The sequence below is a fragment of the Stegodyphus dumicola genome, chromosome 3, assembly GCF_044657685.1.
Source record: "Stegodyphus dumicola isolate Sdum_Otavi_A_Nest chromosome 3, ASM4465768v1".
Lineage (NCBI taxonomy): Eukaryota > Metazoa > Arthropoda > Arachnida > Araneae > Eresidae > Stegodyphus > Stegodyphus dumicola.
The window spans coordinates 54840808-54868691 of record NC_140770.1 but is presented as its reverse complement, the minus strand read 5'-3'; the positions used below and the strand labels follow the sequence as shown (position 1 = coordinate 54868691).

The 27884-nt window shown below is 32.1% G+C and overlaps 2 protein-coding genes and 1 long non-coding RNA gene across 3 annotated transcripts in view; 1 reads left to right on the top strand and 2 right to left on the bottom strand.

Moving 5' to 3' along the window:
- Nucleotides 1-9456, bottom strand: part of LOC118200418 (cytochrome P450 4C1-like) — a 44781-nt gene extending 35325 nt beyond the window's left edge. Inside the window, exons 1-3 of the mRNA XM_035372393.2 lie at nucleotides 9080-9456; nucleotides 4176-4288; nucleotides 2435-2520 (exon numbers count right to left, since the gene is read on the bottom strand). Of these exons, the coding sequence (XP_035228284.1) occupies nucleotides 2435-2520; nucleotides 4176-4288; nucleotides 9080-9296 (416 nt within the window). The 5' untranslated portion in view covers nucleotides 9297-9456. The remainder of the gene's footprint in view (nucleotides 1-2434; nucleotides 2521-4175; nucleotides 4289-9079) is intronic.
- On the top strand, nucleotides 594-12834 carry LOC118200419 (uncharacterized). Its single transcript, XR_004760086.2, has 3 exons — nucleotides 594-681; nucleotides 12603-12700; nucleotides 12797-12834. It is a non-coding gene; the product is annotated as an uncharacterized LOC118200419 (long non-coding RNA).
- A 7855-nt stretch (nucleotides 12835-20689) lies between these two features.
- LOC118192753 (cytochrome P450 4C1-like) overlaps nucleotides 20690-27884 on the bottom strand; it is a 74997-nt gene continuing 67802 nt past the window's right edge. The window contains exon 11 of the mRNA XM_085812899.1: nucleotides 20690-21165. Coding sequence (XP_085669025.1) covers nucleotides 21005-21165 — 161 coding nt within the window. The 3' untranslated portion in view covers nucleotides 20690-21004. The remainder of the gene's footprint in view (nucleotides 21166-27884) is intronic.

Genomic DNA, 27884 nt, shown 5'->3' with positions numbered 1-27884 from the left:
AAAATAAGATTACACTGTGTAAATCAAAGATAAATAGAATATTTTAAATGAGATGCGATCTAATTTACAAATATGCTGTACATAATAAATATTCTTTAAAATATGTGGTAGACAAAATTATTTACTTCAGATCTTTACTAACGGACACAACTTTAATGCCAATAAAGGATCGAAAATTACTAAAAGGCGATAAATATTCTGAATAAAAGTTTTGGTATAAACAGAAATTTTAATAAATGCACATATGAATCATCTGCTGAATTTAAAGCCATTAAAAAATGCATGATATCAAAAGATTACGTAATGTATATGAGAGTTTAGAAATTGAAATTAGAAGCACTGATTCCGTTACCGTTTCTTCAAATTCTTATAGGTATTTGTTATGCAAATTGCTAATGAGAATACTTCCTAGAGAATTAGTTCCATTGATGAACCGAGAGTTCATGGATTGGAAGAATGCCACAGTTTCATCTTGCTCCCCACGAAGAGAGCGCAGCTTTCTTATTTTATGTTTATTATTTTTCTTACCACTTTGCGAATTTTTGATTGAGATGAAATGGCAACGATAGAAAATCTGATGAAGTTCTTTAAGCAAATGAATTGTAAATAGCTGTGAATGAAACGTTCCGTATCATAAAATGGCAAAGAATTCAACTGTGTTTTAGATTTCTTCAAGGAAAGGTAAGCAAAAAGTTTTTTTTTTATATCAAATCTTATTAGATGTTGAAAGTAAATTTAAGAAAATGCAACTTAGAAACACTAAGCAAAACGTATAAAATGATCATGTTTTCAAAGTGAAGAAAATTCAACTTAGAAACACTAAGCAAAACGCATAACATGATCATGTTTTCAAAGTGAAACCAAAGTAAAGTTTCAAAGTGATCTTGAAAAAGTGTTTTTGTTCTCGCCAGGTATGGAACCTAAGGTCTTCCAGTTGTTAATTAGATGCAATGACCACAAAACCGTAATGATACATGTTAGAGTTACCGTAAAGATACTTTAATTACTTAAATTCTATCTTTTTAAAAAGCTCATAAGAGGAGGAACTAGATCAAATTAAAGTGGGGGCATGTTATATTCCACTGTATATCATTTCTGATATCACACATTTATCACGATCTCAGGAAGAAAATCTTAAAAAAACTGAAAGGTTGACAGGAAATCTAGAAAGCCGGGACCTTTGGCAGGCAAGAACGCGAGACCTTACAGTTTCTAGCTGCATGGACTAATTATTGCAATATAACGTGTATATAGTAGAAGTGCTTTTGTGCCCTCAATGTGTCAATGTGGCTCAGATTGAGAATTTAAAAAAAAGTTGCTATTGAACTACATGCTGCAAAAGGTGTGTGTGTGTATTTAATTATGGCAAAGCGCACTAGGGCTATCTGCCTAAAGGGAGGGATGCCTTCGTGGAGGACTTTCTAAGGGAAACTGGCTCGTATACACGTTACACATGGGGAAAACCACATGCTGCAAAAGGAAACGAATTGATTTGTAATAAACTGATTTACTGGCTCATGCGAAATTGTAGACTTATAGTAGTCTGTTATAGTTGGACTTATAGTTGGACACGAGTAGAAAATAATATAGCGGGTTGTAAGTTCGAATGCTGACACTCCAGTTATATAAAATTAAATTGATTAATTAATTTAATTGTAATTAAATCTCCAATAAACATCTAGGGATTTTGTAGAAATAATTTGAAATCTTTCTTAAAGCTCTAAAATTTTATATAAATAAATAACTTTAACAAACTTTTAAATATTGTTAAAAAATGTCATTAGTTTCGATTAATGAAATATTAGTTTTTATACACATTTAATAAACCTTGTAATAAAAATAACATTTTTTTTATTTTTATGAGAGGTTTAGTAAATATAATATCTCATAAGAAATGGATAAGAAATAGAGCATCTCAGTTTAAAGTTAACAGTCCTTATTTTATAGAGTTACAGAAAGACTTCGTTACTTAAATTAGCCCATTGCTTAGTAAAAGTATTAATGAAGCTCTACAATATTACATATTTACAAAGCATTATTCGTCCGATATATATGTCTTTGCTAAGCTTTAAATAAATTCCTTCATTTACAATTCTTTATTCTTTTATGTGTACCTTATGTTCAGTTTGTTGAATTGTTCATCGATGAAACATTTTTGAACATTATTTTCTTAGCTGTTTTAATTAGTGATTTTATTTTGTTTCAAATATCAGCGATCTGGATTCGAATATAAGCAATTATATTTTATTCTGTTTAGTGAAATTATTTTTGATTCTGCTTTTTGCAATTAATTATAATTCTATAGATTTTAATTTTTTAATTCTTTTTTATCTCTAAAAATGTTACTGCAAATACTATTATCAACCAAATTAGAAAGAATCACAATTAAAATGTATTATGTAATAAAATGAAATACGATTGAAGCTGAACATACCTCGTAGCTAAACCAGTTCCAACGATGTGCCGCAAATGATCATAATCTTGAGATTTATCATCAGCTAATCTGCTGGTTAGGACTGCCTATGAAAAACAGACGAGAAACTTAAAAAATAGAAGATTAATTAGCTAGCTTTTTATCCTAATAGATGTCTAATCATGTAAAAAGAAATTCAATTAGTGTTATGCGAAAATGAGAGCGAATATTTTTTTCACAGTTGTATAAAGTTAACCAATAGAATTTAAAAGTCGTATGAAATTAAATTTCACTAAGTTCAAAATTTCAAATTCTAGAATTTCTGTAAATTTTAACTTGAAATCAGTGAAATCTAAGAGGAACATCCTATTCAGAATGATTTAACTTTACTTTAGCTTTATTTTGGTTGGCTAATTTTAAGTTTCGGTTCCCAAATTTGAAGTCATTGTTAGCTGAAACGTTACGTAAGTATCTGCGTCATTAACGTTATGCAGGAATCATATGGCATGGATTAATACATAAATAGCGTAGTTTCAATCGATCAATTATAAGCAGTATTTTAATTTACACAATTTTGACTATTTTTTACCATATATATATATTGTTTGTGTGTTTTATAGAGAAAGAAGAAATTTCAAGCATAGATTGTTCTTTCTAGTTAATTAATAGTAAAATTTGTTTACTTATTCACTCATATTTAGCCTACAAATAAAAGAAATATGTTTACTATTCTGTACTAAAATATCAAGCAATTAACAAAAATCCATAAATCTGCATGTATCTCAACAGAAAAATAGAAAGAGAAATACTTTAGTCGTTACTGAGTTTGATACAAAGTGGTTAGAAAAGCAGAGAGATAAGTTTCAAATAAGTATATAAGTGCCTAATAGAAGCAGAAATTAACCGTAACGAAATTCTTTTAAACTTCACAGCCAACTATAAAAACGGGATGGAGATGTAAATATAAGGAATGTAAAACTCTGCTAACACGCAAATGGATTTGCATACTTTAAGAAAACTGAATTTTAAATCACTCAAGGATTTAATCAGAGGTCTTTTTAAAAAATCAGTGATATCTGGAGTAGCATTAGGTAGGAATTTAGATTTATCTGTGTAAGATTAATGCAATCGTAAACACAAAACTTAAATGGTTGTAATTCTGATTCTTACAGCAAAATAATGATAATCTATAAAGATTTTAAGGGACTGGATTAAAATGCAAGACACATATATATTCTTACAGTTATCTCTTATGGTAACTGTCGACTGTAGTTATTAAAAGAGACTTGGTCTTTGTATTTATTTATACATATAAAGCTTTAATTTCCATCTCCTGACGAAGAGATGAAATCTTACTGTTAGTTACTATTACTTTGTATCAAGGGATGAATTATTTTCAAAAAGTCTGTTTCGTTAAATTGCTTGAAATTTTGTTGTATTTTTCATGCTTTTGCATATTTGTAACGTAAATGGACTTCGAATAGAAACGAGTGGTCAATGTGAATGATACACAAAATTTATATCACTATCGAATCCTAAAATATCTGAAAATATTAGTCTTCTTTACCTTTGTCATTCTGTAGATTAGAATTCTATCGAAAAGCTTAAATTTATTGTATGTCTTTTAAACGTATTAAATTACATTAAGAATAATTTAATTATATTATATATTTAATAATCAGACATTTAGAATTCAGATACATTGGGCTACATTGCAGAGTTATAAGCAATATATAAATGTTCAGGGGTGGGAGAAACTTACCTTGATATGCTCTGGTTTATAAATGAAGACATACGGTTGGAATCCAATCCACATAAAGAAGAGTCCTTCATGTTGGAACATGGATGCAAAAGCTGAGCTAATGTTAAAGAAATCTGAAAAAAAAATGCCTTTTTTATACATATTTTGCAGATCTGGGTATTTGGATCAACAACATCATGTTTTATATTTTTTTAAATAGCAAAGATTTGACTTTTTTAACTAATAATTGTAAATTTAAGTTCACATTGAAATGTTTTCAAGAAACGTTTTTCATTTTAAAGCATGTTATGGAATTCTATTATTTAAATAGATTTTGTTGCGCTTTAAATAATTCTATTTAAAAATGTGTTTTTTAAAGAAAAATAGATAATAAATTGAGCTTAAATACACAATTTTAACCTTCTTCAGCTGCATTCTTTATTCTGTATGTAAGCAAGAAATATTTTTAGCAGTTTTTATGTTTTATTTGCAGAGACGGATATGATATATGGGAGACTTGACTATTGTCAAGTCCGGGTCATAAACCCGGAAATTCGGATTATAGTACATTGCAGTTATTTAAGAAAACTTAAAAGAGCGCTATTTTAATTTTTGACATAGTACTGAGGTGTTCAGAAATGAAAGGAAGAAGGTTGAAGGTGAACAGCGGGCAGGATATTCTTCATTTTCAAGAAATGAGAACGTAATGGCTTGTATAGGTTTCTACAGGTAACCCAGTGTTCGAAAAAATTTGTGAGCGACTGTCGTAAAGTAAAAACTTGATTCCTTCACCACAGAAAAATGCTAAGTATATGTCAATGCTTGTGAGAAAATTTCTAGCTCAAAATGTATTGCAACACTTTCACATCTAACTGCAATTCTATTTATTGCCTACTTTGAAACGTGCGTGAAACGTCACCATCAGTAACTAACAAGATAGTAGAGGTTTTCTTCCATTGCTATGAAGAGTGGCAACAGTGCCGGATTTACTGTATTCAGACGCATGTGTTTGTTTCGAAATGGATAAATTGCAAATACGGGTTGTTCAAGAAAACAACGAACCATCTTCATTACCTTTGGAACTACCTATGTGTACATTACTTTATATAGCAGTGCTAGTTATATTTCTTAAAAGTAATTTAATGCAAACTTTTTCCCGTAAGATTTACAATTTTTAGCTCTTTAGGCTTAAAGCTTCAGTTCTAGTCTGCACTGATATTCTGTAAAAGAGTGGAATTATTGAATTGCGAAGTTTATTACACTAAAAGATACAGTAAAGCTACTTTCTATCGTGTACTGATGCCAAAAAGAAGTTTGTAAAAAAATCTTTGTTTGTTGCCCTTCATCTCCTGATCTATATCATTTTTCTATGAAGCTACTGCTCTTAATAAGGTACTGCTAGAGGACTGAGTTTGAAACATCAGTGTATGTAATTGATGATCCTACCTTTTCTCAAATGTGGACAGTGTCTAATTAAGCTAACTAATTATAGTTTTATCATTTTATTTCATTTATTTGTGGAAGAGACTCGGTCAACTACGCACTCTCCGCTCCATCAGCAGAAGCCAAAGTTTTCATTCTTTCGTTAACATTAGCCATCTCACTTCAAAATGATTAACAACAAATTTCTTATAATCTTGCCACACGGGACCTAATATTTAATTCAATATTCGAGAAGGCCCCATATTATTATTATTATTGCTAAATTCATATTACTTAATGTATTTATTGGTATGAATTTTATATTAGAGTCATATTTACAAATGTGATCCTCAACGAGTCAACCGAGACTGAAGAACTATAGAATATTATTCCACTTAAATGTCACTTTGCGAAAAAGTTCATTTACAATGAGAATAGAACTCATTTACCATAGAAATTTTGTCTACTTCATGCAAACATACGTGTATATCATTAATGGTAACTTTAGTAGCTTTAGTGAAGATTTTATGCCAGAAGGTTAAACCAGAAGCCAACTATACGCCCAGAAGGTTAAGTATTATCTCCCGTTTTTACCTTAGCCCACCTTCACTATTTCCTAGCAAACCAATATGCAAAATAATTAAAATTTGATGAGGCCTTGACATTTGTCAAGATAAAGCTATTGCTCATGTTAAACTTAGACTTTTACAGCTCCCTCATTTAAAGAGGAAAGAGCATTGCAATAGAAAAGCCTTTTTAGAAAGAAACATGAATGCCTTAACAAAATTTTAAGAAATAAAATCATAAAATTTGGATCTAAATTTCGAATATAACACTCTGACGATAGAATGCAAATTTTACAGTTCTATTGAAATTTTCAGTTCAATTTTGAAAGTTTATTTTTTCATTGAAAATATTATAAAAATTTTCTTACGTTTGGAATTCTAGGTCTTCAACAAATAATCGAAAAAATTCATAGCTCTTGAAAATCTTTTGCTTGAATAACGTTATGTATTTTTTAAAATAATAGTCTTGAGAGTCTTTTGTAAAATCTGTTATAGTTAATTTAAAACCAAAAATTTTCTTTTAATTATTCATGAAATTCTATTTAAATTAATTATTTACTCATAATGAGCCAAACCACATATTTTTATTGTAAAGCAACGTAAAATGAACTTTAGAAATTAATAACACATAAAACCAACAAAATAAAATACAGTAACAAAATAACTGATCAAAATGGGTAGCTTCTGACAAGCAACTTAAAGTACAATTTTTTAAATTTAAGGTTAAAAATAGCTGTGGCATTTCATTGTAACAAAATCCATAAACCACATTTGGCGTTATTATCGCTCAAAAAAATATGCCAAATTTCAAACCGCGCAAATATGTAAATTCGTATATATCTTAGAAAATTTTGAATAAAAAAGTCTAATTTTTTTTTCAGGTATGCTTAGAAATACACCTACTTTAAGAGGATGTTAAAAATTGTATAGGTTATAATTCAAAATGTTTTTCGAAAAATTTATGAAAAATTATTTAAAAATACAAATTTTAAAAATAAATCATGAAAAATGGGCGAATTTTATTTGTAATGAATCTAAATTTGAAAATGTGAAGGGAAGAATAAAAAAGTTTAATAAAAAAAATGAAACATTAATAAGTACTTGATTAACATTGAGAAGCTAAAATTTTGAGAGCTATTTTTTTAAAACTACTAGTGCGATTTTTACAAAACTTGGCAATCTGGCATAATATGACATGTCATTTCAGAAAAAGTCCGATTTTTTGTCAAAATACTTATGTTAGAATGATGCTGTATAATAATATAATATTTATCCTAAGTCGCGCTTTCGAGACATGAAAAACGCAATTTGAATTTGTCAATCGGCCCAGTAGAACCGGAGATATAGAACTGTCCCCTTTATTTTTTGGGGGGGGGCAGTGTACATGCGAGAAGGTATGGATGTAAATTGTCTGTGCCCTCATAGGAGGTAATGTTGGCGGCCTTTTAGGTGCCTCCATATAAAATGATCACCATTTTTGGCTTTAATAGTGGCGAAAGCCTAAAAATGGCTAATGACCGCCATTAAAAAGTTAATTTGATTCAATAATGCGTATTAAATAAATAACTGCGATATGTAATTTAGTATTACATTATAAAGAGGAGCACATTTTTTATTTTTGCCTCAAGTGGAAAATGACCTAGGCAAATCTCTAATAATTTCTTCACCTGAAGCAAAAATAAAATGTGACTTCTATTTTACAGGTAAAGGAGTTTCTGAAGGCAAAATTCCTTTCTACATTACTTATTAAAGAACTCATGATAATAAGCATGTAGTCAGTTATTCGTAGATTCGAATTACCCTTCTTCAGCGGTCTTGACTACCCCTGCCATTGTACATCCTTTGAACAGAATTTGAAAGAATAATATACTGTGTACCTTGCAAAACTTTAACTAGAGAGTCAATCCAATTAGTTTAATAAACAAATTAATTAAACAATGATATAATTAGGTTATTAAAAGCAGTTCAGATCTAATGGATTTATATTCCATATTATTCAACAATTACTACTCGAAAAGAATGCTTTTCAGTTCAAATAATTATTAATTTAATTTAAAGATAACTTTTTCATGGACTTTGAAAAATCCAAAAATTAGAATCGTATTGAAACGCTTTGATTATTTATCACACAAGTTGTATTAAAAATGTGATTCCATTTAAAATCCAGTGGTACAGCAGAATATGAAACAATTACATTTCTTTGATATACATTCAGGTTAATACACAGTTTTAATGTGTTGATTAACATTAACTATAGTTGACGGTAGGCATTTCAGTTGTAAAGATTGCAGAAATTAGAAACCAAAGTATCAATTTCTCATAATCTGAAGGTATCGTGAAATTTTTATTATAGTCGCACTTGTCTTACAAAAATACATGTGCAAAATTCCTAATTTGTTTTTAAATTATTTCTACACCATAACAACCTTAAAAATTGACGAAATTCGGCAACCAAGAATAAACAGAATAACAAGCATGACAAATAAATCACTCTTTCGATTTTTCTTATTTTGTTGAAATTAATTAAGAACGAATTTGGTAACATCAACTCAACAATAAGCTTCTGATACAACATATTCATGAACAGACAATCGAAAATTTTCTTATAATATAACAGGGTTACTAGAAAGTGTAACTTCCGAACATATATACAAGTAAACATTCTTTCATGGTTACATTATAAAAGAAAATAAAAACGAATTTGAACAATAGATTTTCACTTACTTGCAGGACGACAAAATAAATCATTGAAATGACTAAATTATATAATGTGACAAATAATTAATATCAAATTATTGCAAATGAACTTTGGAAAAGGTTTAATATGTCGAACATATTAATAAATTTTTAAATTTGTTACTAAAAGCAGTAAATACATTTTGAAAATTGTCAACTAAAATTAATAACTGTAATAAATTTTTGTTATTCTTAACTTACACGCTGCTAATGGACCGTCCTTTACTATTCTACTTATTTGTTGATAATGTTGCCATATGAGTAAAAGAGGTTTATCTCTACCATAGGCTGGAAGATTCTCATAACTTTTGGCTGTTTTAGATTTGCAGAGCGAAAGATGAATTCCTGTAAGAAGAAAAATGAATAACACCGGTCCAAGAAATATAAGACACATAAGTAACATCCATAGTGGTTCCATCGCTAAAAATGATTTCACTCTTCAAATTTTCTCCAGAGTTTTACGTGATCTTTGAGTACTAAGAGATTTCTTAAAGCATAATAACAAACGCGCACCGAAGCACACCATCTTAAGCAATTATTAAGCAGAATTACACCCAATTAAGCTGAGTAAATTACTGGATGATTTCTGTTGTTTTGTACACTGTATTAAATAATGGGTTACTTACATGATATAATTGTAAATAGGAAACTGCCACAGATAAAAACCATAATTTTAGTTTTGTGCAGACGTCAAACCACTTTAGAAAACCATTCATGCTTGTCGATTTGAAGGCTATGCTTTGAAAAGAATAGGTGTAAATGTCATTTCCCTTAACCTCTCACCGATATCTAATACAATGCAAGCCTGCAGGACTTATGTCCAAAAAAAAAAAAAAAAAGAATTTGGAGGTAGATTGTGTTAATTTCTCCAGGTTTTAATCCTAATGATAACAAATTTAATTGAACTGACGGCTGCAGATAGAAGGATAAGCTTGCTTCTCCCAATTGTTATATTGTTTTTCCCTTATCATCATTAAAGTTCTCTTTGGGCAAACATTAAAGAGTAGTTGGGATGTTTTTATTATCATTTTCCCTATTTTTATAATTATCAAAAGTACCCTAAAGGTCAAATGCCTGTCAGGGTCACAATTTTATAATCTGGTAACACTGGCTGATAAAAGTTATGTCATACAATAAGTAATTTTGTGTGACGTATTTATATTTTTCTTTCTGTGATTTCGGACATATTCGCATATTCGCAAATTTTGCAATTGCGTACAGTAGCTACGTGATCTGATTTGTTGACAGAAGTCGGTAGCATGTAAATGCTTCCACAGAATGAGCGATAATGTTAAATATTTGATAATATGTGAACATATATTAATATTTAAATTACGAAAAATGATATTTCTCTTGTAAATCTTTTTTCTTTTGTTTTCATGTTTCAAGCTCCATTTCTTCTTTCCAACTAAACAATAATCTTAATCCATGACGGAATAATAAAAGAAAATATTTTCTCTCGATTAGGTCTCACAGTTGTTATAAAAGAAAATTAATAAAAAAATTTAATTATTTTACGGAAATTTCGTCGGAACTACTCTTATATGCGCCCTCAGGTCTTTTGGCGAGAAACTCTACGGTGCCATATTACTATCTATTTTTTTTTCTATATTTCAAACTTTGAGCCTAAAATGTCTCCAAAAACGTGGTTTTCGCACATGCAGTAATCACGTTTTGAACACACAATTTAAGCTAAAAACAAAAAATTTAGATAGAAAAAACCAAAAATATTTGACAAGAATCCATATACACAGCGATATGTTTTAACTTGAAAAAACATCTACAAATTGTACAACATAGACAGCGAATTAATCTACGAACTGCGCACACCTCGTGATAATAAATTAACATAACAACAATAAATTTTAAAGAATACCATGTACGCAACATTCTGTTTAAACTTAAAAAACATCTACGAATTGCACAATCTAGGCATTGCGCACAAATCAACAAAATAAATTAAAATAAATTATAAATAATTCAAAAAACAACAATGCCAGCATAAATTCATAGTAAAAAAAAATGAACATAACATTCTACAAAATAAAAACAATAAAATAAAATGCACTTAGAATAATGGATGTTTCTTCGGACCGCAGAAAGTAGCTTTAACATGCCGCCACGTACTCTCTATGGTATTTATATGACAGGCAGACTCTGTATCCGCAAAATTCATACTATGGTTCACAAATAAATGTTCAAAACCTTCTTTTCCTAAATCCTCGTAAGATTTCCAGCCATCCGAAAAAATAGTTGTACAAGGCTCAATCCACTGTTTAATACACTACATCACCGTTTCATTACTCCTATCATGCACAGCCACTAAAAATAATCTCCCAGACCCTCTTGAAACCACGTTTCTCATTGCAACATAGGCCATTTCAAAACACGCACGACACGAACCATCGAGCAATTAAATCACTCCAGCAAAAGAGTTTTCAACGTCAAAAGAGTTGCCATACAACACGCAATCACGCCAAAAACCAGCGCAGAACACATATCGCCACATTTGGTAATCTTAGGGCGCATATAAGAATAGAGCCGTTTCATCATTTCATCATTACCTGAAATGGACTTCATGATTTAAAAATAGGTGTTATTTTTCTTTAACATCAACTCCGCTATATAAAAAATCAATCTGTCAATGCTGACCAGAAGAAAAAGCATATCTTTTCTAACAGCTTAAAATCGCGATCAGTCTAGTAATAATGACGTACGTCAGATCAGTCGAACTTCTTTAGACCAGTGGTTGCTAGGTTTTAATCCAACGTACAAGAAAGTAACAGCAGTGCTAATTTTATTCAAACGTACAGCATAATAAGCAATAATCTTGAAAAAAATGTGTGAAGTGTTATAAATTCCTGATTTCATTTTAAACTGCGTAAATTCTTGTACTTCACATATAGCTTGAGAGCTGCTTACTTTGATTTACTGAAGACTTGAGCGCTCGCATCACTTTCAGCAATGAAAGGAAGACAAATTTTAACAGCGTTATATGAACAAGGTTAAACTGAAGATAATACACAGCTTATGTAGGAGAGCATATCATCTAAAAAGATGGGCACTTGATAAGCAAATAATCAAATTAAAGATGTATGTATCAATACAGAATTATAAGCAAAGCTGAATACGTGTGTAACAGCGTTGAATATAGAGGAAGAATGTGCCATTGTACTCCTTCCTGGTAAGGGTGTTGGTGTATTTAATTATGGCAAAGCACATGAGGGCTATCTGCCTAAGGGGAGGGATGCCTTTCGTGGAGGACTTTCCAAGGGAAACTGGCTCTTATACACTCCTGGTAAGGGAAACTTTGAGTAGGCAGTAATACAGTATATAAGACTGACTCTTATAATTGTGGGCAGATTACTGCTAGTGTTATTGTCCCACGTTAATCAGTTTGCGGGAACGGGTTGTTCAAGGTGGTATTCTGATATTTGTGGGCAATCAAATACGTAGTGACTAAAAAACTGTGAAATATTAATAACTTCAAAATTTAACGTACAGAATTCTTTCAAAATTAACTTTGGAAGGAAAAGTGAAGCAAAAAACGTAATGCTTTCACACAGAAAGCTAATAGAAACAGACACTTATAGCGAATATATGTGTTCGATTAACTTTTGGATGATGCCAGTCGTTTGCATATTTTCTTATTTTTTGTTTTAAATCTCTATTTTATATATATATATTTACAACATTCCAAATAAATAAGTAACTATATATGCAGGGTATCTATAAACTAAATGGGCTGTGGCAAGAAATGATTTATCGATGGGACATTTGTAGAGTAACGAACGGAAGTCACATCGAACATTTGTGATAAAGGTAAACTTGGACTATTTCTCTATCGTACAACAATATGTACTTTAACTTTTTTTCCTGTAAATTACATTCAAATAAATCATTCTTTTTTTTTCATAGAATCTGTAAATACCCTGTATTAAGCTGGCCAAACTGTGGTAAGTAAACCCGAGTTTCGCAACTCTGCCCAGTAATATTTGACAGTCCTAGTAGCATTTGCCAAATAAAAATATATGACTTTTCAAGCATAACTACTTTTAAACATTTTATATTTATTTATTGTTAAAAAATCTGATGTGTACACAACATGGCTTCCTTGTACGGAATATTAAATTATACGCATTTTTTCTTGCATTTCATTTAAACTTATTGGATTGAATTAAATCTACTTCGCCGACAGCGCATAATCCACAATAGAATAAATGCATTTATAATTTTTTGGAGGAAACGAGTCTTTTATTCTGTCCTTACGTACAGATATCACCCAAAAACTTCGTTAAATTGCATTCGAACGGTCAAAATGGATATTTTCGTTGAAATATGCTGCCTGAAACTTTTCGCAATTACAATACTTCCTTTTTACTTCGTACAAGGAAGTAAAAATGAAAAGATCTCCTCATTTTACTGTCATCGTATCTATATGCAAATGACTTTTACGAAGTGTTATAACTTCTGTGACAAAACCTGATTTAAATATTAAAACCTTACAGCTACCCACAAAATTAATCTAAGATCTGTGAGTCCCAGCTTTCGATATTGTATAACTAGTAGAACAAAATGCAATTCAAATGTAAAAGAGTAAACTGAATTTTACCTGCCAATCCTATTTGGTGTAACAATGCTAAAATTATAACAAACTCTAATCGAGTGTTTCTCGTACAAATTTACAAACTCGGTTACAAATAAAATAACTTGTACTTGCTTGTAATAATACGTGCTTGTAACAACCTGCTTGTCTTTATGCAAAATGTCTGGTTTAGTTGTATTAACTACATAAGTTTGAACTCGGAACATACATAAATTTGGATATAAACTACGTTAAGTTTGGATATTCCGAGTGCAGGCTTAACATAAGCTTGGACTCGGTTAACTTTCTTTAACATCTTACCGAGAGAAGCCAAACCTTTCGGTAGCCCTTCTTAGGTTACTTTAGGCGACTCTCACGGGAAGCAGGACAATGCGAGCTTCATTGGTCTCACAATTACTTTTAAACTTCCATTTTAAACTCTGCCGTTTGCAATTCAGTTTGCACAATCTTCAGATCCGATTGAGTATCATGACGAGCCAAGGCGAGAGAAATAAATTTCAAATTAATTTTTAATAAACCTCGCATAATTATCTAGAAATTTTAAGTTATGAAAAAAACTACCATAAAAGGAAGAAATTACTTGCGTTTCATTTGAAGAAAACTTAGCTTAGCTTTTGTCTTTATGATAATTTTGATTTCGGAAAATTAAACTAAACTCCAATAAGAAGGGTAATACCAAGCATTCCCATTGACGAAATGTAACGTAACAAAGATTTCGAGATTATACGAAACGAATTATTCCGTCAATTTCTTTCAGAATTATTATGTATTATGCTCTAAAATCTGTAAATTTTCAAAAATTTAAAAATATCCAATAGCTGATTATAACGCAATGCCGCTTGCATTGCAAGTAGCAGTAATTTTTTTGAAGGAGTTTCACCTTTTCGGAGATTGTTGCGCTGATCCGCAACAATGCTAGAAATCACAATCACAATAATGTTGAAAATAATTTATTTATATACAGAAAATTCAGTTCTTCAAATATAGTATTTAAAACGAAAGATACTACGCCCATTAACGTAGGACGTGGTATCGCTTTCAGTGTTATTATACCTTGCTGATATGTAACACCAACTGTCAATAAAACTCTTAAGTTCCATATGCAGCATCGGGAAGAGAAAAATCCAAGTGATTTATTATCATTTACACCAAACGCTTTACTTTTTCAAAACTTGAAATATTATTTCAAAATTTTTGAGAACTCTGCAGTTAATATTTAGTCAAATATGGTCTTCTTCGTTGTTTGAAAGATATATTTTCCATTTCTCAAAATTCTTTTCCTATTGTTAAAGATACTTTTAATTTTTTTTTTCATGAATTTGCCTTGAAAAAAATTAGGATTACCTTTAAATAACAGTGCAATTTTCTATTGTGGTCATAAATTACTTTAATAGTGAAATGATTAACAGACGGAAACGATTTTCAACATTTACAAAACAAAGACATTGCTATTCAGTATTTTTACGGACGTACTGAGCGAAAATAGGGGGTGAAAGAAGTAGGTTTGTAACCCTTTAGAAGAGAGAAAAGCGCCTGCGTGCATCGAGTACAAGGCTCTTTCATGTTTAAAGAAATAAAAAAATAATTACCATAATTGGACACGAAATGTCGGCACTTGAAGTAAATATTATGAAAGTATTCCTTAAAACAATGAGTAAGGATTTACTTTTATACAACACTTAAAGCTAGATTTGGCAGAAAATGTTTTAGCTAGCTTTAAATGTTTATTTATTTTCCTACTTATTTTATGAGGCATTTCACAAATTATAAGCAGCTTTATAATACTGTGGCCCATTATATCAAATTAAATTTCCACAATTTTTATCGGCAGCACCTAAATTTTATATATTTAACACATATTTTTAGTAGTATCTCACATCTTCAAATTAAACGAAACAAATTAAACATTTAGGAGATGCGAAAAATCGAGGCGAAACAAAGACGTAAGGGAAGGAATGCTCCCGTCCGTTCTATTATTTTACATTTCGAAGATAGATTGTATCAAATTATTTAAATTACATTTTGTAAAATAATTTAACTTTTAGGGCTAATTCCCATATGAGGTATTAATTAAAATTGTTACAAATTTTGTTTGTATATGTAAACAATTTTAGTGAAATTGTAATACTTTTTGCATTTGGTAACATGAAATGCTTGAAAGAAACGAAGCTCAGCAGGAAAGTAAGATTACTTGAGGATATTTAACATTGAGGCTATTTCGCTACATTGGCGAGATATCGCCAGGTTGGCGATGGTTTGGGCAACTAATATTTGTCGCTAAACTTGGCGAGAAATTCCGCAAAGTCTCCAAATTTAGCGACCATTTGGCAACATTTTGGTCCAATCTCTGTATAACTGTAACTGATATTGTAACTGAATAACTGTAACAGGCTCCATATGTAACTGTAACCTTATCCGCCCCACATATTTAACTTTAACCCTATATGCTTCTAGTAATTTCTAGAAATGGAAGGCAGTAGAGATTTCTTGGCAACCGAGGGAAAACTGTACAAGAGTTTAGTTTTCAATTGTTAGTTCAGAGCTGACTTCGGGGTATTGAGATATCCGTGACGGCTTGGCCTTTAAATGCACTTTGGGTTGTGTTTAACGGGGTCAGTAGTTTGAAGTATAATTAGTGATCGTGCTCTATGATACTGAGAAGAGTTGTACGAATGGCTTTGGTGGAAAGTTCCAGAACAATAAACTGTTTCTTTTGATAAAATAAATGTTATTAAGCTGTCGTCTGCTCTGTGTGCGTTCAATCAATTACGAGCCGCTTCGCACGTAACACACGTAAAACTATGTTGTATGGACGTACGTATCGTGTTTCCTTATACATGACTTACATTTTCTTCTGCATAATACTTATATATAATATATGGAGTAAAAGACAAACATTAGTTCATCAGGTTTATATTAGTACACAATGGTACGATAAAAGAAAATAAGCTAGCTACACGAATGCAAGATTTTTACACATATTAAAAAAAGGCTCAGTATAAAAATTGTGTTATTTATGATGCTATCTAGCTGAAAATGCGATTATTTAAGGAATTTTATTGCACTAACTCTTTAGCAATAATAATAGCAGAGTTTCATTTATAGAGTATACTATAGTACCTACAATAAATGGTCATTCGAATAGCCCTTAATCAAATCTGGTCTGTAGATCTTGTTGCCCATTATACTGCAAGTGACGATGGTTAAATTTAAATTCTCTCCAAAAGTGTTGCTGATTTCAAATAGCCGGAAACTTGCAACTTAATTTGCAATCTTCGGGAATGGCTCGTGGTCTCATCACCGATAACGTTGTACAAGGTTCATCACAGGGAAAGACCGATTTTATACTTGCAGGAAAAGGGAAGTTTCGTCTTAGTTTTAATAGACAACGCTCTGAAGGCAAATACAAGAGTCTCACATCCCTCGTTTCCTAACTCTCGAGATGATTTTCGACTATTTCGTATTTTAGGAGCTCCCATATTTTACAGACAATATACACTTACAAACAACCAATTCTTTTTCCGGGATCGAACCCGAGCCCTAACGATACAGCAACCAGAAGCGGTAAACACTTCGGATTCATAGATCTTTTGCGAAAAGTTATGAAGCGAAGACATTACGAAACAGCGAAATTAAAAATTACAACTTATTAGATAAAAATAATTAAAATGAAACTTTACGTTTAGGCCATAGTGAAAAAGATAAAATAGTACACTGCACTGCTCAGCAACATTAAGGAAGCAAATGGAAAAGAAATGACAAAACAAGAAAATTAAAATTCGTAACTCGTTAGAAAAACGTAATTAAAATGAAATTTTATATGCACGTTTAGAGACTATTACTATGAAGTACCTGGTTGACCACCCAACTAAAAGGGACTCCAAAAAGTTATCTAAGTACTTCGTTCATAGCTTATATTTTATTTTAATATTTTTAAACTACATATTGTAATATGAAAAATGTAATTATTTGGTCATCATTATTTAAGATTAAGATAAGACTAGTTAATGATGAATGTGGAACAATACTTGTTAAGCATTGGTAATGACCGGATGTCATTTTCATCGTCAAACTGAACTGAACTGTCTTTAAAATATAATAATCTTACAGAACTTATTTCAAAATAATCTTGTCCATATATCTATCTGTCATAATATCTTCCAATAAAGGGAAATATTAATAATTCCTGCCATAAAAAAGAGTGAATCGTGGATTAACATAGAATTCAGAGTCAAGAATGCCAAAATTATAAAAACATAACAATTTTAAAATTTGGCATATTAGTGTTCTTCAACTCATTAGAGTTGATTGATATTAATAAAGAGAAACCAAATGTTCCTAGTTTACTATAAAGTTCCGCTCAGTATCTAGCTGCGTTTAGATGGAAATCAGACATACGTATGAGAAATGTATATAAACCGTACATAAACCTTAAATTAGTAATCTACAAATTTTTATAGGTTTGGTTTATTTGATTTTACAGCAAAGTACTTGAGGGCTATTTGCCTAAGGAGAGGGATGTCTTCGTGGAGGACATTCTAAGGCAAATTTTTATAGAGACATAATTCCAAATAATTGCTGCAATTAAATATAAGCTGCAATTGTAACCAGCAGCACAAACTTGTTTCAACTTGAAGCTTTGAACACCTTCTTTACAAAATCCTTTATACAATAATAATAATAATACCATTTACATTTATATAGGGCGTCATATATACAGGGTGAATCCAAATGTCACATATACAAAATGAATATATACAGAGTGTTACATATACAGGTTGAATATAAAAATTATTGATAAACGAAAGTAGAATGTTATAATATGTCAATTAAGAGCACAATCCATAAATCAATGTACTAAGCCAGAATCAATAGAATCGGTATTACTTCACCCCCGCCAGTTACTCATTTGCAAAAAAATCGAAATCTACTGAAATTTAAATACAATTTCTGTTATACTCAGTCAAGTCCATGTTCGCTAAGAGCGATTAATACTACTTTGTTATTCTATTATATTCAGCAACCTTTTCGCCATTCAGAACATCCGCTGCTGTCTAAAATGTACTATAACCCGACCCAAAATTTCCTTTCCTAATTTCTCAGGTGCCACTGGGATCATTCTGCTCTTAATTTCACACATACACTGAGTGTTTTAGGCCGACATTTTTTTCACATCCGTTGGTCGTAGGTGTGTAATTCGAATTACAGAACTGTTTTAAATGAAGAAAATGTGCATATTATGATATTTACTTTTTAAAAATAAATTACAAAATTAATTGCATTTCGTAAACGTTTATCATCATTCTAAAAAATTTTTCAAACACTTGGAGTGTCCTGAAGGTCTAGAAGAGACTGTTTCTGTTTTAGAGTGAAACTCGACAATGACATAATTGTTTCCAAACGACAGATATTGTCCACAATTGCAAGATTGTTTGACCCAATTGGTTTACAAGGGCCAATCGTACCGAAAGCCAAAATATTCCTCCAACGGTTGTGGTTGTTAAGGCTGAATTGGGATAAACCATTGCCAAAAAAGGAAGCTGATAAATGGAAAAAGTTCTCTACTGAATTTAAAGTTATAAGTAAAATAGATGTTGAATAGTTTATCTTCATTGCAGATGTCGACCATGTGGAACTTCATGGACTTGCAGATGCCTCTAAGGTAGCATATGGAGCAGCCATATATTGCAAGTCCCGTTCGAAAGATGGAAAAGTGAAGACAGGGTAGTGACTAATAAATCCAGAGTCTCGCCTATTAAACGAGTTCGAAAGATGGAAAAGTGAAGACAGGGTAGTGACTAATAAATCCAGAGTCTCGCCTATTAAACGAGTTACTATTCCGAGACTGGAGCTTTGTTCGGCAGTTCTACTTGCAAGGTTAAATTGTTAGCTTAATATCTGCATTAGAGATTCCTGTGAACAAAGCGTATCTGTGGAGTGACTCCATAGCCATGCTTTCGTGGATACAAAAGGAGCCTTACCAATTTAAGACTTTTGTTGCAAATCGAGTGGCAGAAATTCAAGAGTAGCGTCATGTGTCATCAAAGAGAATCCGAGTGATCTTATATCCCGAGGTTTAGACCCAAGTAAACTTCTATAAAATGATATGTGGTAGAAAGGCCCTCTCTTCCTGAGAAACGACGAGTATCCAAATGAAGAGATTCCGGTGAAAATCATTCTGAAGGCTTTTCCAGATGAACTTAAAATACTTATTGACTCTAATATTTTTCTTAATCTGAAAGCTAAATCTTTCATAGAGGATTTCTTAAATTTAAGTATACTAAAATTATTCATGTTTAAAGTTTTATTTTTAGGTTTGTAAACAACTGCAAGGGGAAGGACAAGGTTTCAGTTCTTACGTCGCAGCAAGATAAAAATACATAAAAAGTCAAAATATCTTCATTAAAAATTGTAAAATGCAGAAAAACTTAAAATAAAAATACATATTAAAAAAATTGTTTGCAGTTAAAATTAGAGTTTCTACTCGGAAACAAGTAATTCGGCCAATAGAAAATGTTCTTGTAAGTTTTACTGTTAAATGTAATTGTTTCTGGTAACAAGTATTGTGCTGGATAGAATTTTTGTTTTGTGGCAGCCATGTAGAATGGTTCGCTATGTTGTAGTGGTTTTCTCATTAGTAAGATAAAATAAAGCTAAATAAAATACACTCCATGTGTCGCATGAATTATTTAGCAAATCAGAGATTTAAAATAATCTTTAGATTGTGCCTTTTTTTTTTTTTTTTTTTTTGGTTAAGTCTAACAAGAATGCTAGTGAAAATAGTGATAGATTGTTTAAAGCGCATTATAACTACGCATTTTGGCGGTTAAAACTTACCTCCCTTTCGTGAGTAAGTTATGTTGAAAATGTATAATTTATTAAAAAGAATTCGTTTTTATAACTGATTTGTAAGAAAACTTATAAGAGCATAAAAGTGTTTCGATTTCATTTTAATATTGGTATATAGTAATTTCAGAATAATTTTGTTTTTGTGTTGAGCAATTATGAGCCAGCTACTAGGGAATTAGAAAACGAAATATATAGTATTCAGGAGTAGGCAGATAAAATTTGTTTATGGAAATTTAAAGGTGAAAAATATTAAAAAATCAAATATTATGAAAAATTCTACAATTAATTTGAATTGCATTAACAAAGTTAAATATATATTAGCATCTCATTGATACTAAGTCAGAAAATTATTCCAGTTATTTATGCAAGTTCCTTTATTTGCTGCTAACGTTACATATTGACCTTCATGTACGTACAATACATATGACTTCATATACTCTTACATTTGATGCATGATAGTAAATAATTATTATTTACGCAAGGTACTTTTATTTTTATACTTCACACTACTTCTCTAGCTTCATATATATAAGCTTCAATCACACCTACAAACATGGACAAAATAAGTTAACGGAAAATGACAATGCTTCGAAAGTTAAATTCACATATCAAAGTTCATTGCATTCGATTTAAGTTTAGATTTAGCATCCTTGCTTCCATCATTGAACGTTTTACGGCCGCAGGGAAAATCGTAGGCGTAATGGGTTAGACCATCTCATCGTTACCTTCATGTAAACTTTCATTTCATCTCTGGGGTCTAAAGAGGTAACCTTGAAATTTCGCAGAATATGGCTCAGAATTATCTTCGTTTCAATCATTCCATACCTTTGACCTGAAAAATCATTAAAATTACTTAGAGAAGAACAATGGAAATAAAAAAAATAATTTAAAACTAAGAAACCTTTCTTGGTATTTAACTATTATACACTTTGTCACAAAACAATACATGCACCCAAAAGAAATCGAGCCACAGTCACGGAACTCGGCAGGAATGTAGTCAGGTATAGTACATTTTAGACATTTTAGACAGTTATAGTACATTTTAGACAGCAGCGGATGTTCTGAATGGCGAAAAGGTTGCTGAATATAATAGAATAACAAAGTAGTATTAATCGCTCTTAGCGAACATGGACTTGACTGAGTATAACAGAAATTGTATTTAAATTTCAGTAGATTTCGATTTTTTTGCAAATGAGTAACTGGCGGGGGTGAAGTAATACCGATTCTATTGATTCTGGCTTAGTACATTGATTTATGGATTGTGCTCTTAATTGACATATTATAACATTCTACTTTCGTTTATCAATAATTTTTATATTCAACCTGTATATGTAACACTCTGTATATATTCATTTTGTATATGTGACATTTGGATTCACCCTGTATATATGACGCCCTATATAAATGTAAATGGTATTATTATTATTATTGTATAAAGGATTTTGTAAAGAAGGTGTTCAAAGCTTCAAGTTGAAACAAGTTTGTGCTGCTGGTTACAATTGCAGCTTATATTTAATTGCAGCAATTATTTGGAATTATGTCTCTATAAAAATTTGCCTTAGAATGTCCTCCACGAAGACATCCCTCTCCTTAGGCAAATAGCCCTCAAGTACTTTGCTGTAAAATCAAATAAACCAAACCTATAAAAATTTGTAGATTACTAATTTAAGGTTTATGTACGGTTTATATACATTTCTCATACGTATGTCTGATTTCCATCTAAACGCAGCTAGATACTGAGCGGAACTTTATAGTAAATGTAGTCATTTGCAAATGATTTAAATTTCAAAGACAATGAGAAAAATGTAAGCACGCTATACGCATATGAGATGTGCAGCTGGAAGAGTTTAAAAGCTGGATTTTTTGTGCCATAGGGCTATCCAAACGAGCTTGTCGAATTGGATGGACGGTTACTGTCACTGGAGATGAGGATGAAGTAATATGGTACTTGCTCGGTATTGGTGAAACTTGATCACGAAAGGTGTATTCTAGCGTCGCGAAGTGTCAGGACGTCCTAGCTCGAGGATCGCGGATTGAAAAGAGCGGCCACGTTCGCACCAACAACGGCGCTAGCATCTATTTAACGCCATTTACCATCTTCCAAGCATCCAGTAGTATCAAGGAAAACCATTCGGAGGTGACTGGCCGACGCTGTTACACGACGCCTACCACTGATCCCACATCACAGTCGGTGTCGATTGGATTTTTGCCGAATTCGGGCAAGCGGGAGTGGAGGCGTGTGATCTTCAGAGATGAATTTCGATCCAGTCTTCGTGCTGATGATCAACGCGTGTGGAAGCAGCCAGGACAGCGGTCCGATCCGCCGTTTTTGACGAGCGGTATACAGCGATTACACAAAGAGTGACAATGTGGAGAGCGATTTGTTGGGACTAATGATCACCTCTAGTCGTCCTTCAAGGCATTATGACGGCTCGCAGTTACGCGGACGACATTTTAATGACGGTTGTACTGCCTATGCCATGAAGTCGCCCAGGTGCTATTTATTAGTAAAACAACGCTCGCCCACGTACTAGGCGACTCTCCCAACAGTGTCTTCAAGGATATGACATACTCCCGTCGCCTGCCAGATAACTAGACCTCTCAACAATAGAGAACGTTTTGGGCATGCTTTGAAGACAACTGCAGCTGTAACGCAATATCGGTTAATTAACTGCCTAGTAGCAAAGATTATGACATATCTTCCTCAGAGAGTCCGAGGGGACAAACTTGATTCGTTGACCCGTCGTGTTTCGGATTGCATAGCTGCCAGTTGTGGCTATACTATTTACTAATTCGTAACCTTTTTCCTGTCGTAACTTCTTAATAAAACGATCTTTTGTTCTGTGGAATGATTTGTTTGTCTCCTTATACACTACATACAGATTACGTTTCGTTTTTTTTCTGGCTGTATATACTTTTTGTGACAGAGTTTGTGTAATATATTACAATATTCCATTGTCCCATTTTCATTCACAGTGACCTGCAGTAATGATCTTATGCTTTACATGTTTACGTTTAACTGTTTACCTTTCTGATAATTATTATTGCATTACTATATTAACACAACTCATGATTCTGTACCTGGGATAAGTTTTTATACTTCAGCAACCTAAAATAAATTTTTAGGTAAAGTTTTAGTTTTATATTTTAAAACATATTGTAGAGACATTAGGTATTTTTTAAAGCAGAAGACAGGAAAAATGAGCAATTCCCTTACAAGGACTCAAACCGCGAACCTCTCGAATACACACCGAACTTGATGACTGCTACACCACGAAGGCATGCTAAGAAGGCGGGAAAAATACCTGATATATTCCCACTTTTAAAGGGCAACTGGGGATTAGGGGACCAGTCGCCAAATCCTGATGGTAGAGAATCATCATCCACCACTTTTTTAGTTCGCGCGCCACTGCAGGGACATTTATTTTTTGAAAGCAGAAGAGAGGAAAAATGTGCAATGCCGTCGCCACGGACCTCACGAATACGCGCCGAGCGTGATGACCACTACACCAATGACTGACCACAATGAGGGAGAAATACCATTTCATATGTGCATAGTTGAAATTAAATCCCTAAATATGGAGTTTAATATAATTGTTAATTTTTCTGATCCCGATAATTTTTGCTACAGTGTTGAAACATTCGTGTACACTAGTCTGTAGGCGATACGATCCTGTCAAATTCCAAGTTTTCTTCAGCATTATTAGCGAGGGTTAATTGTTTCGACAAAGGCCTCGCATATAAGTTCTATAAGGCATGAATGAACTGTACAACAGTTGCTTTACATGTACCATAATAAGTACAGTACAGTACAAAGTCCGAAATCCGGACATCCATTATCCGGAATGATCTAAAATCCGCACCTCAAAACCACCAACAACGTTTTTCTGGTAGGCTTTACACATGCGCATTTGATTCCCCCCCCCTCCGCGCATAATAAAACACCTGGAGAGTTCCGATTCTTAATTTTTACTTCGACACTAAATTAAATACCTTGTTATTGAAGAAACAGTCATTTTAGCATAAATTTGTATAATCAATAATTTGGCTCCGTTGCTGCATATCTGCTTGGCACCCATCCCAAACCGAAACATTCGACATGGATACATCGTCGATCTGACGCCAACATGGCGAATCATTAGTTTCATTATACTTTCCATTCATCACCGCATGTTTATGAAAACATGACAACTTGAGTAAAGACTCATATAGCGATGCCTAATTTTTACTTCCTTGTACGAAGTAAAAAGGAAGTATTGTAATCGCGAAAAGTTTCAGGCAGCATATTTCAACGAAAATATCCATTTTGACCGCTATGGAATGCAATTTAACGATGTTTTTGCGTGATATCTGTACGTAAGAACAGAATCAAAGACTCGTTTCCTCGAAAAAAATTATAAAACTGCTTTAAAATTAATTCTTAAGAGAATTTTTCGTGGCGTCTGTACGAAAGTATGTACGTACGTATCTCGCATAACTCAAAAACGATTAGCCTCAGAACGTTAAAATTTTGTATATAGGAGAGCTATAACATGTAGATGTGCACCTCGTATTTTGGTTGCAATCGGCCGCACCAAACGTATATAAATATATTTATATATATATATCCACTCTGTTACCCGGCTCAGTGATCTCAGTTTCTTTACTCTTATATGTTTGTAAATTGTACATTTTTTGCTTTAAAAATGATTGTATTATGTTGTTTTTATCTTCCGGTTAAGAGTTTTATGCCTTTAGTAAATCTGTATGCAATATTTTTAGAATTATCAACAATTTTAAAGTTGTCTAAGTGCCGCTAAGCCTTTTTTTAATGGCGGCCATTGATGTTTGCATTTGAAACAGGAGACTAGTGGATTTGTTGCCAATCTAGAGAAACTTAGCTTCGCAACAACAAAGATAACGCATTCATTTATTATTGCCAATTAAATCATGCTTAATTTTTTCTGGAATTTTTTTGAGGAAATAAGTCTTTTAAATTTACTTCGTAATTTTTAATATAGATATTTTGAGTTTTTATGTATTTTTGCCTTCTCGGGAAGTGAGAACTGAATTAATTAAATGAGAAATTCTCAATCGTCTGTGAAACACTGTTTCTTTTTTCTTTTGTTTGCTTAATTTCTTTTATATATCATTCTAGCTTTATTATAGTATTCGAATAGAATGTGTGGCAACGATTACATAATTCTATTCTTTAAATGATACAAATTTTGTGCATTATGAGTTATAATATGAACGAAATATATAAGTTAACTGTTATATAATTATTGGATTATATAACAGTTAACTTAGTTTCCGTTATATAATTATTATATAAGTTAACTTTTATGTAATTATTAATGCTGTAATTATTAATACTGAATCTAGCGCCAGAGTGTCGCTATGGTAAACAAATACTAGAGTGAATTTTAAAGAATGCATTTATTCTATTGTGGTTTATGCGCTGTCGGCGAAGTAGATTTAATTAAATCCAATAAGTTTAAATGTAATGCAAGAAAAAATTCGTATAATTTAATATTCCAATACAAGGAAGTCATGTGGTGTACACATCAGATTTTTTTATATTAGTGATTGAATAATAAAGGTGTATGGTAACCTTTTATGTTGACATTACGCTTGGCGATAATTACAGATTTAAGTTAAATGCGCTAAAATATGTTGACGAGGAAAGATTTACCAAATTTCTTTCCATATGCTAAAAATAGATTTTGAGATTTTGTTGATGATACTCATGGACCCAAAGATTACATTTAGGGCTATTTGAATTAAGACTAACTGATTTGTTTTTCACATAAATCCAGAACCAGTGCCAGAGCTCATATGGCAGCGCCGAGTCGCAGAATTTAGGGCCCACAGAGACCGCATCAGGAGGTAAGATATCTAGCTCCGGCACTCAAAAAGGCTTAAGTATATGTGGGAATTTATGTGCAAGAAATAGACATAAGTATAATAAATAACTAAACTAACACAATTTCAGTCTTAATTGTCTCAGTGCGAGATAAGCGGGATAAAATTTAGCGGAACAACTTGCCAGTCAAGTATGTATAGTGAGGGATAGCTAAATTTGACGATGATAGCCGCTAATGTTAAATGTTTTTCGGATATCGCAAAACAAAGGTGAAATCTTCCAATTAACTTATTTTATAAAGAAATCTGGAGAAGCGGTAATAAATGAAGATGATATGAAAGAAGTTTTTCATTGTGATGACAATGTTTCTCAATCATCAATCAATTAATGAATGGTGAAATCTGTAGTATGGTTCTAGATCCAGAAATACCTCTACGAATGGTGAAGAAAGTGACAGAGAAGTCACTGAAAACGACAAAATTTCGATTGCCAAGTTAGTCGGAATTCTCGAAACAGCAGTTACAGGACTTCAACAATGTAACTAAATAAGAGATTAAGTCTGTCTACAGAATTAAAGAGAAAGTATTAGCTCAAAAAAACAAAGCAACCTAAACAACTTACATTGAAAGCAATGTTTAATAAGGTAAGCAAAACAAATACATATTAAGCTCTTTTGTAAATTTGGATACCCTTTAGAATATAAATCGCGATTTCATATTTTTAACTTTATAATTTCTGCATGTCATCTTACTAGATTTAAACTGATGATCTAATATCCGGAAAAATCCCAAATCCGGAATTGCCGAAGTCCTGACGAGTCCGGATTTCGTACTTTGTACTGTATTAGACATGCATGTTGGCTCTATTTTTGTGACTGTAGTTTGTTAGACTACATGGAGACAGAAGCATTTAAAATCCATTGATCCCATAATCTCTAGAGAAGCTGATGTTAACTAAATAAGAAAACTGAAGACCTGGCCGCTAAGTTCTAGAATGCCAGGCACGAAAGCAACACAAAAAGCCAGATGGCAAACAAAAAGCAAAACAAAAATCGTCTATTGGAAAGAACGTAGTGCACAGGATATTATTATTCCATATTCCAGGATGTTTCTAATCAAAACTGGTATGAAAGTGGAAAAGCTCTTGCTGTTGCTCAACTCCAGTAGCCATCCTTAGCCTTTTCTCCTCACCCTCTTTCTGTTGGTTATTAATAGTACCATCCGTAAAATGGACACTTGCAGAAAAAATAAGAAATTGCATGGTAATCGCCTAATCTTTTATTTGAATTTACCAGTTATTTTCTGGCTCTACGCTTCTCTCTTCCTTTGTTATTGATATTCTTTATATATTAAAATAATAATTTATTTAAATCCGGAGGGCTATTACAGAAATGACAAACTTAATTTCACTAGTCAAGATGCAAGCTTGATATTAATATACCTGAAGTAGCTTCAAGCCAGCTTCATGTTCACCTCTATATGTACTAAAAGAACTCAAATCCTTACCCATAAAGCATTGTGATACTATTGAGATGTATTATAACGTATTTTCTCCCTCCTTTCTGCATGCCTTGGTGGTGTAGCTGGAGGCACACTCGATGCGTATTCTGAAGGTCCGGAGTACGAATCCCAGAGACGGCACTGCACATTTTTCACGTTCCAGCATGGGTATAACCTAATGACTCTACTGTCATCAGCATGGGTATA